This window comes from Barbus barbus (genome assembly GCF_936440315.1).
Source record: "Barbus barbus genome assembly, chromosome: 11".
Classification (NCBI taxonomy): domain Eukaryota; kingdom Metazoa; phylum Chordata; class Actinopteri; order Cypriniformes; family Cyprinidae; genus Barbus; species Barbus barbus.
In genome coordinates, this window is record NC_136739.1 from 20,174,657 (window position 1) to 20,185,101 (window position 10,445).

The 10,445-nt window shown below is 34.5% G+C and overlaps 1 protein-coding gene across 6 annotated transcripts in view; it reads left to right on the plus strand.

Moving 5' to 3' along the window:
- Window positions 1–8,197, plus strand: part of LOC306876970 (dachshund homolog 1-like) — a 112,436-nt gene extending 104,239 nt beyond the window's left edge. For 3 of the 6 annotated variants that reach the window (XM_079428458.1, XM_079428460.1, XM_079428462.1), the window contains 3 exons: window positions 812–955; window positions 2,239–2,307; window positions 6,030–8,197. In XM_079428458.1, coding sequence (XP_079284584.1) covers window positions 812–955; window positions 2,239–2,307; window positions 6,030–6,070 — 254 coding nt within the window. In that variant the 3' untranslated portion in view covers window positions 6,071–8,197. The remainder of the gene's footprint in view (window positions 1–811; window positions 956–2,238; window positions 2,308–6,029) is intronic. The other 3 variants (XM_079428459.1, XM_079428463.1, XM_079428461.1) reach the window with 3 other exon arrangements.
- The last annotated feature ends 2,248 nt before the right edge of the window (window positions 8,198–10,445 follow it).

The following is a 10,445-nucleotide window of genomic DNA, read 5'->3' on the forward strand; positions in this document are numbered from 1 at the left end:
ATTGATTATGTGTGCAGAAGTGCTTGTGGGAATACAATATATTACCGTAACTACATACATAGACAACGTCTAAATGCACAGAGTGCATTAGAAAGATATACAAAGTCCTCATTTAAGTGAGTGTGGTTAAAGTCATGGAAATATGAATAAGTAATTTATATGGTAAATGTTTCTAAATGAGTCACAATATTTCTCGAGGGAAGGCCATGATTGGACTACAGATTGATAATAGTTTAGCTAATAATTTTCAACTCTCTTTGAGATTAAAAGTGATATGTGCATTACAGATGGCCTCTAGTTACGTACTCTTTTGTACTCTATTATTGCATGAAAATATAATTATGAATCTACATTTTGACATCAATAAATGATTTAGATTTTTCTGCACAAAAGTATTGCTAAGTGTGACTTAATGGTCTCATGTTCTATGTATTTATCCTACATAATGAATCAAATTGATCTTATTAAGCCAGTTTCACAGAAGGATCCTTATAAATGTGCCTACAGCCCTCCAGCTTTCTTCTGTTTAATATTCAGCGTGCCTCTCTCCTCTCTTTCTTTACCGAAAGTTTCCCTTAACCTCGTCTCATTGGCATTTTAACCTAGGTTAATCCAGGTTATCGCTGGCTCAATTATTTCGCTAATGACACAGTCAATTTCTCATTGAACGGGAACATTTTTTCAGCTGCAACTTTTCTATGAATATTTCCTCACTGACAGGGTTTGAAAACTTCAACTTCCTTTAGTCCTTAATATCAGATATACCACTGCATATGACTGGAGTCCTTGTCTTTCTGTTCTTTGAATGCAGCGATCATTCAGAAGCGATTGAAGAAAGAGAAGAAAGCGAAAAGGAAATTGCAGGAGGCGCTGGAATATGAGTCAAAACGACGAGAGCAGGCGGAACAGTCCCTGAAACAGACATCACCCACAGAAAGTCTCAGATCACTCAATGGTGAGACACCTTTCCAGAAGGTTAACATACTTAAATTTTATTAAAGGGATGTAGAAATGTGTGTTTCTGTTCCATTGTTAAGTCTTATGAGATGTGTTGAAGATAAGAATTTACACTATTGATGAAGGTCAATATCCTTTTTGTTGTTGTTGTGTTGTGTAGTTACTTCCTGAGAATAATCTAAAATATGCTTCAGTATGTTGGAAATAACATAATAAGCAGGTCATTATCGCAAAAAGAAGGAATCTTCATGTTGGGGTCTTGCATCAAAAAAAGAGGTTTAATTTGTGATAATTATGAGGTGACTGTACCAATTAATACGCATCTAATGACTAAAACTATATATAAATGGCCATGAAATATTGATTTAAGTTGAGAAAAATCTGAAGAGAAAAGAGACCATGAAATGATACAAGAGACATTTAGTAAAAACAAATTATGTAGCAAATGTGTTTGGGGGAAAAAATGCCACTATTAACGAATCAGATTCAAGTATTTCATAGAGATTTATAATATGCTCAAATAATTTCTGAGAACCTTGCATAATGATGAAGTGAGATCATGATAAACTGTAGTTTAAAACCATGTCTTCCATAAAAAAAAACATTTTTTTTTAGACCAAAAAGACCCAAAATCTTGTTTGCATGTGCGTATTGGACACAATGGACCACTAATGTTATTGTTAATTAAATCTATTAGAAATATTTTTTGTCACTTTAAATAATGCTGAAATATAAATACTAGATGAAATTTTAAACTTTAAGCTTAGAAAATTTGAGATGTTACCCTGGCATCTAACTGAATTAAACTATAATTACTAAAACTAAGAAGAAAATAAAGCTCTATAGGAATAATAATAAATAAATAAATAAATAAAGAGAGAGAGAGAGAGACAAAAGCAGACAGCAAAAATCATAAACTTAAACTAAAATAAAATGAAAACTGAAAATAGAAAAGCCAATTCAAAATCATAATAATAAATTATGCAATTGTATATAAATAACACTGCATTGGGCACATTTTAAATACACCCTAAATAGTTTAAGATGTTGAATAAAACTAGCATATGCTACATTAGCTACATCTATAGCAAGCTTAGCAAGATCCTTAATGTCAAGCTAACATGTGGAGAAATGCTCTGTTCAGTATTCGTAACACCGCTCATCCATTGGTCGAAGCTTCGCCCTGACCCAAGCGATCCACCCTCTGCCCAGCGCAAAACTTTCCTAATTAAGCACAGATGTCATGGATGTTTAATCGTCATTATCTTTTCATTTTGCCAGACTCGTTGACCCAGGAGATAGAGACTGACCGCAGCAGTGGCAGAACAGATGCTGAGAGGACAATACAAGGTACGTGTTTTTGAGGAGACTATAAATCTCAGCTCAGCTCCAGTATATGAGCCTCGCTTTAACTCGGCCTGCTGTTCATGCATGCCGCCTGCCATCTGGGCTGCAGATCCTACAGTTCAAGAGGAAGGTCAAGATCACTGGGATCTGTCAGGAGAACATTTCTAGACAGGGAAAATCGTGCAAATGTACGTCATGACAATGGCACGGTCTGCTGAGTTGGAGAGTTGATTCTTTGTGAGTGTATGAAGGAATTTGATGGGATATTAAACGAGAAACAAAGAGAAAACAAGCCCACCGAGTCGATTAAAGTTGTACTTTTGTTTTGTAGTTTTTACCAGCAGGGGTATTCTAAAATATTATTAAAGGGATAGTTCACCCAAAAATGAATATCCTGTCATCATTTGTTCACTCTCATGTCGTTCCAAAACTGTATGACTCTCTTTCTCGTACACAAAATGAAATATTTTGAAAAAATGTTTTATTTTAAGCTGCTTTGGACCCCATTAACTTTGACTGTATGGACAAAAAAGTTCTTCAAAATATCTTCCTTTATGTATATATAGTGTATACATACCGTGGCAAAGATGGTGTTCAGCTCAAAATGTGAAGTTCAAAGATAAGATTCTTTGGATATAAGACACAGAATTATTTTAAAGATAGACCCCCTTGACAGTAAGACCCTGCCTATGTTGTGTACCTCAGAGACCAATGCAATTTAATGAGCATAATAAGAAGTTTCATTATCTGAATATGACCCACAGTGGAGTTACCTCGCAAGAGCACAACACACCCACTCAAATAAATACACATGCACTTTATAGGTGTATGGGTATTTATGGACCTGGTTTAGTCTGGTATTGTTTCACAGAAAACCACTTGCCCATTTGCAAATGTTTCAGTCACCCTCTTTTAACTACACCTTAAGTGTTAAGTCGCTCGCCGCTCTGATGTCTATTTTAATTGCACCCAGCAGCACATCTAATACAAAAAACGTCGTCTTGAGTGGTCTCAATTTCCCTTTGAAAATAGTGTGTGGAAATTGCTATGAAATGTGGGAAATGGCATTTTAATACCCCGTCGCAAGTAAAAGCCCCGTAACCCAGTTTGATTAGCCTAGTTAATTTTTTGTGTGTGTGTGAAGGAAGTTTTTAGTAAAAATAAATGGAGATCCAGTACAAGGAGTATGGTTTTACCCGAATAAATCAAATGACATTGACTTGATGAGCAGGAAATGATCTTTTCAGAGCATATAATGTCATTAGCATTATGATGGTTCTTATGTCTAAAGATGAATAATTTTCCAGCATTAATTGCTAGATTCAGAAAGTTAGCATAAGCTTAAGGAGAAGATTGTTCATTACACAAATTGCTTTTGTAAGTAGTTTTTTGAGCAGATATAGTAGAATTTGAGACATTGAGGTCATTTGAGCTAGAAGAAAATTGTTCTTATGTATGTTTTCACTGACAAAACTGTAGTTATTGCTATACAACATGCAATCATTTATTAGGTTTTTCAGTCAGTGCCCTTGAAGAATAGACTTAAAAGCTGGCCACAAGAAATGTGTGAGTATGAAAACAGCTTGTGCTGTTTTTTGTGCGTGTGTGTGTGTGTGTTCATGTCTTGGATGTTGTGGCCTACAACCGGTGTGGCATAATTACTCTCAAATGGCAAAAACATAAAAAAGGATGCTGATAAATTACACTTGCATGTGAGGGAAAATTTCAATTCCAATCCGCACACAAAAAACCAAAGAGACGTGCTATAATTTCAGCACTTGGCTGTTGGGGGAAAAAAATAATAATGAGAGCATAATTTCAGAGAACTAATTATTTCTATTTGTCTTTTGTCACACTCTGTAATTCTGCTATATTAACACAGTCTGTGTTTATTAATTGCTTTTCCAGTGTTTTGAATTCATGCCAAGAATAAGCTTGACTGTTTTTCCTGGCTCCGTGCTTCTGGGAGCACATCTCGCCACTAATTCCTTGTGATACCTAACATAATATCTCCCCGGTATCTCTTCCCGATGCTCAGTGCTCGCCTCTCGATGTTTTCTGCAAGTTTACACGACCCTGTGAGGGGAGATAAAGTTCTTTGTTGCAAGATTAAACATAAAAACAGTTAAAGTGAAATTAAAATTAAATGAATGAATGTCACTGAAGCAAAAAAGGCAGTAATTAATGGTTCCCTTAATTGTCTTCATAAAATATTTGCATGGGCATAATTTGCATAATTTACATGTATTAATTAATCTTTCAAAGGAATTTTATGCTGAGAGAAGCCAAAAATTCCTTTGTTTTATTTAGCATCTAATGAAATATTTATCCTCTTTAATGAACTTTTCATCTTGATTTGAATATAAAAATGCCAAAGTTTTAACATATTTTAATGAGGGAGGTTCTTTCATAAAACAACATGGCAGTCATTCGATTTTTCCCACTCAAGAAGCATTCCTGGCACTGTTTGCACAAGCTAGTTTAGCTACACTCCATTTGACCCAGAATTAATATGCTAATTTGTACATTTAAGATTAGCTCTCTGCTTGTTTTTGTTGTCGTTTTTCTCAGGTTGTGTAGAAGTAACTGTGGTATTTTAATAGTTTAATTGTAGATTTTCTACATCGTTTAGGATAAGTAATCTAGGGTTTGATTTTGATTTGCTTAATTGTTGTGTGAAATCAAAATACTGTATCAACCATACTGAACATCTCCTGCACTAAATAAGTGTTCTGAGTCACTCAATATCACATGCATTTATTGTGATCTGAATACATTTGTACATACCATTTATATAAAGTTTATTTTTTGACGTGCCCTGTGAGCCTAGAGCCAAATATCACATCATATTTCATATTTTTGAGATATTCAAAATATTAACCCCATTTATATAAGAAGCCACTGAGTGACAAATAACATTAGAGAAAAACAAGAAAGTGTATTGCAGCTTCATGCACAGCCCGCAATTAATCAATGTCCATTAGATTACTTGATTCACATGAATCAATATGTATATATTTCAGAGTTAAATAAAATCACTATGCACATATTTAGGAATGTATGACTAACCGTAGAAGAAAAAAGGCTTTTTATTCAAAATCAACGGATCACACAATCAAAATGATTTGATATCTGTGGTGTCGCTGAGCAATCCTAAAAAGTCAGACTCAAAATATAAATCTTTTTTAAGCCAATTTTAACACAGAGAATCCTCGATCAGTCACCACTTTTGCTCATCAGAATTGAATTTATTTAGTTGCACTGCCAAAGAGAGGAAACACTGCTTAAATATAGTGATGCAGCATTCCCGGACACAGAGGAAATGTTCTGGTAATAAACGTCAAACAAGCTCCTGAGCCATGCCTAACAGATGCTTTTACCAGAAGAAGCAAAGAGAGCTGCTGCTCATTCAGGCATGCACTTGCCAACGAAGGTTCCCTGGAAATGGACAAAGCTCATTAGATCATACGCGTCGGAGAAGGCATTGCACAGTAACGGCTGCTTTTTTTGCACTTAATGCCATTTATGCACAGAAAGTGTCATTTGTGAAGTGCTTTGCATCATGAGTGCAATGTTATGTTCTTAAAATGTGACATACATTGATCAAGGGTTTACAATGGTGTAGTTTGTGCATTTGCATTGCATCACTGTTACTTATCCGTGCTTTATGGCTCCATTCTGTTCAGTGTACTTATTATTTTTCTCTCCCTTTTTTTTATCGTTAGCAGATGGAAGACTTTTTCTGAAAACCACAGTGATGTACTAACAACATGGCGTTGAAGACTGGCAGCGTGTATCTTATGAAGATTTTCCAGAGTCCCCTCGCAGGGTAATTTAGTTACAGAAACAGGTCAATTGCTCATAGAGGTGCATCAAGGGTTTATGCTTGGTCCGATGTTGAAGACGGATTGTGTCCGAATGTAGTATTAGGGCTCTTATTCTCACTGATATAAATGTTATATTATGCCAGATGTGGGTTTGGATATAAGTTGGCGAAGGCGACAATTTGAGCACAGTAAAATGTACCGTTTGGTACACTTGGTGATAATATTTACAACAAATTCACAGCACTGAAGATTTTTTATACTGTATTTAAACCAGCGAGAAAGCTTCGAAAATTCAATCTGATTCAGAGGTTTTGTTTTGTATTAAAAAAGAAGAAAAAAAAACATAAATCCTTAATGTCATAACTATTTGCCAAGATGTTAAAGATCCAAACTTGGAGAAGAACCTCTGAAAAATGTGAATTTGAATATATGTTGATCAACAGAAAAGACTAATATTTGCTTTTAATGTTTTCTAAACTAGAAGAAAAAAAAACAATCAAGTTTCATTTCTATCATTATTGTATATACAAGAACAGAAGATAGGTTAACTCACTCACTTTGGTATTTGTATATAATGTTAAAAGTTGGTATTGTGTATGCAGTAGATCTATTAGGAGAACAATGCCAACGTTTATATTGAATTTATAGATTTGTTTTGTTTCTGAGCCATCATTCTTTCAATTCGCTGCCACTATGGTGAGGAAGCATGCAGGCATGTAAATGTGTTGTCCTGAATTCATGTTATTCAATAAATACTTAACTGTGCTGAACAAATGTACTTAGGGTTTATTCACTCGCACCCAGTAAAAGTTGATGAACACTACTGTCTTTTCAACAGCTACATTTTCAATTTGCAGTATCATGAATCTGAATCTTGTATGGATTGAATCTCAAGTTTATGAAAAAGTTGTACAGATCGCCAAATGTTACCGACCATCATTACACTCAATTCGGTGTATTTCTTTCAGTGATAGGCCACTTTAAATAATAAGTATTCAATGTATAATTTCAATTATTTATTATACTGGTCAATAGTTTAACTAACATGCAACAGGTTCCCATTGGAAAGTTGCAGACAAAATAGTATTAGACCATTTGTTAATCTGAGATAAAAAGGAAAGATAACTGGAAAATAATTCTTCATAATTTCCCCATGTGGATGATGTTTGATTTAAAAAAATGCATATTGAATTTAGTTTTTTTTATATCAAATTGCTGCATTGTAATAATAATAAATCATGGCAATACCAAACTTTCACATTTAAATAAAGAGTGAAACAATTCAGCCGGATGAGTTAAATTACACTGTGCTAATTAATAGTAATATTGAATATATTAAATAATAGATTACAGGCTTTTATTGTACCAAGTAGATTATGATGATGGTGATGAGGCACTTACTGGATAATCAAGAAAAAATATGTGTTGAAAGGATTCTTTATTACGGGGCAGCTATTTATACTATAATCATAGACATTATTTTGTCACACATTTGTCCTCAGTCTGTAACAATTCAAATGTTTATTGTGTTAAACTACATGTTAAAGTGTCTTTTACCTCATCAATGAGGACTTACCTTTAAGTTTTTTTTATGTGATGTAAACACTGTAGCAAGATTTATGGACACATTGTTCCTTATTTCTTTCTATGGCAGTAAAGGAAACGTATAAATATTGAAAGGATGTCTTGTTTTAAAGTGCTTTTCCCTCTTTTCTGATCATGTCTCCTGTAATGACACAGTATGTAAGAGCGAGTGTGTGCGTGTGTGTGTGTGTATGCACACTGAAGTGTATCTGTGTGGAGCTGCACACGTGTGTGCCGGTTTTCTATTCTATGGTGTCATATATGGTAATAAAATATTTGTGAGTCGATTATTAGACTAAGCTCTTTTGCGAATGAATCACTTTCATTATAAACAACTTGAGAGAGTTTATGGGTGTTGACTTTATCATCAAATGTCAATGTTTCAAGCAGTTAAACTCTTCAATGTATGTAATTTTACCATGGTTCATCCAGACATATCCTGCCAGTGTATCCTAATAAAGAGACTGCACATTTTCAGCCGCAAAACAAATGTCACGTATGATATTACATAAGCGGCGTGCTTATATTTTAATCTGAAGGGCAATCAAAATTGTTCATGGTTGAATTGTAAAACATGTGTTACTGAGCAATGACAATATCTAGCAGAATAAAACCACTCATGCTTAGTACAGTGAGCACACAGCTCTACACAACACACGACTGAGAAATAATACCTTTCATTCATTCCAGCTGAATGAGCACAGTATTCCAGGGAAAAGCCACATATTCAAAATGTGTTTGAAGAAAGAAGGAAACATCTCTTCATTTAAGTTAATTACTTATTGATAATCTGTCAGGATTGAGCCAACCAAATCAGGGTCATTCCTGTTATGCAGTTCATTTTCATGCTTCCATCATATACAGTACTAGATAAATAAAATCACAGTTTGCAAAGATGTAAATCATCTTAGTTATTTTTATTTTATTTTAATATAATTAAGTGAACATGGGTGTGAGTTTGCCTTTTTTTTTCTTTTTTTTTTTTCTTTTTTTTTAATGGCCCACGTGGCTTCTAAGATTAAATCCTCTTGATTAAAAAATAAATAAAAGTGTTTTTTAATTTGTACTTCATCTAATGAAAATGTACTTGGTTATATTGTTTTAATTGGTAATCATTTTATAAATTTACACTCTTTCACTTTCTGGTTTAAAAAAATCAAGTTCCTTAATGACATCATCCTTCAGGAAGTGAGATGGGAAACACAAACATCTGTAAGTATTAATGATGGATTTGATAATTCCTCTTAATTTTGCATTGTTATCTGGTTTGTCTCACTTTAAAACATTTCATTATGATCCGAAAGTCAATATATTATCACTATGTAAGTTGAAAATTGATTAACTTTACACGGTTTTTGAATTCAACTGAACCCACGCTGAACTGACTTGAGTTAAATAATGAAACTATTGTCATTCTAGAGCTGCTTTACAGCAGAATCTAAATTGTTTACATAACTTAGTTTCCATAATTGGTTCTGCTATTTTCCTGTTTATTACTGTGAAGCTGCTTTGAAACACTCTTTGTTAAAGCACTAAATAAATAAAGGTGATCTGACTTGACCTTCAAACTGACACCCTCACATGAACTCGCTCTCAATCCCCTACAGAGCAATGGCCACTTATTTCCATTGTTACTTATCCTGTTTATTTTTATCTTTTTTTTTAACTAATCAAGTCATAATTAAGAAGTGCCTGAAAAAAGTTGAACAGATTTTTATGGAAAGACGTTTTTACAGCATAAACAAAAAGTCTACAAGTTGCAGAGCTCTAAAGGTAATGCATAACAGAAATGACCCATGAGAGCACCTAACTGTTTGGCTCAGCTGCATTGCTTCGAAGACAGTTTTCTAATTGATATTAGTGTTATTTCAAATTTATAAAAGCTTAGGCAGAATTGACACTGAATGACAATTTCCTGTCGTAAGCAATTCTGATGGAAATGTGTTGACACAGCGCGGCCGTGCACAGGTCCCTTTTGCGTGCTTTTGAAAGCGTGGCTGTAACAGAGAGGCTTCGAGATGAATAATTGACTGATCGCTGCATAATTCAACACAGCATTGTAAAAATTCAAGGTCTGGAACGTTTCATGTTTTTCTTCTTTATTGAAAATGAGGTTAAAGTTTCTATCAACCTTGGAAAAACTACATAAAGTGGCAATCAATGGTGACTGTAATTTAAGTTCGGCCCTTTCACGAGCATAAAAGGTTTCCGTCGCTCATCGGTGAAATTTGAACTGCTATGGTTTGAGGCGGCTAAGAAGCTACAAATGTGCTGTCTATCAAATTGTTGACTTTTTTCATGTCTGCCTGCTTTCTTTAGTGGATTTTAGTTGACATAGATCAGCATTGTAGCCCCAGCGGTGGATCAAGACTGTCTTTGGCTGAGAATATGATGTATTTCCTCTCTCTCAGACAGAAATATACAGTAGTTATGAGCTGTTTGATGTCTTGTTCTGCTCCAGCTATTTAAGCGAGATTCACCCCTCCAGCTAGATGTTTCATATCACTGCACATATTGTAATAAATTCATTTCAGTTAGAACATGACTTTGAGGCACAAAGACCAAAATATCCACAGTGCTGTAATCGCGTCCCGTGTCGAGCACATTTATAACGAGCGTTGCTCATTCCAAACATAGACCGTGTCAATGTCAACACTTTGGAGTGTGTGCTCTTCTTGTGTCGAGTGTGCATATTTAAGACATCCTCCAGGTGATTATTTCACATAATCG